We start from the raw sequence: 452 nt of genomic DNA on the forward strand, positions 1-452 counted from the left end.
CGGCCCTGGGCTCAACGCCCAGGATGCCTAGGTTCCGCGGAAGGAGGTCAGCTGCTTTGGGAAACTCTTACCTTTAAGTTTTGCCTTCATTGCGGCTCGTCTCTGGTCAGGTCTAAGGCCGGAGAAACCAGCGTTACACTTGGTAGCACCGCATGGTTCATCAGGGCAAGGTGCGAACGCGGATCCCACCCCCACACGGGTGAGATCAAGCATAGCTGAAAACAAACGACTAAGAAGAGAGTATACAAAAAAAAAATTTTTTTTATTTTATCCGTTTATTTAGGTGGAAATAAAACCCCTTTCCCTTGTAGACGAAGTCTCTCCCAACACCAGCGTTCCCTTCGGCAAGATGGAGGTCGACTATGAGCCACTCACGGAAGGGGGGTCGATGCACGGTCCTGAACCCCAGCAAGCAGAGGCCAGCTCCATTTCGGCATCCAATTCTGGAGAAA

At 51.3% G+C, this 452-nt stretch overlaps 1 protein-coding gene across 1 annotated transcript in view; it reads left to right on the forward strand.

The window, feature by feature from the left end:
- Positions 1-349: 349 nt before the first annotated feature.
- EMH_0033280 (uncharacterized protein) overlaps positions 350-452 on the forward strand; it is a gene marked incomplete at both ends in the record, with an annotated part of 990 nt that continues 887 nt past the window's right edge. The window contains one exon of the mRNA XM_013494729.1: positions 350-449. Coding sequence (XP_013350183.1) covers positions 350-449 — 100 coding nt within the window. The remainder of the gene's footprint in view (positions 450-452) is intronic.

Source organism: Eimeria mitis, genomic scaffold, assembly GCF_000499745.2.
Source record: "Eimeria mitis Houghton genomic scaffold, Emh_scaff1263, whole genome shotgun sequence".
Lineage (NCBI taxonomy): Eukaryota > Apicomplexa > Conoidasida > Eucoccidiorida > Eimeriidae > Eimeria > Eimeria mitis.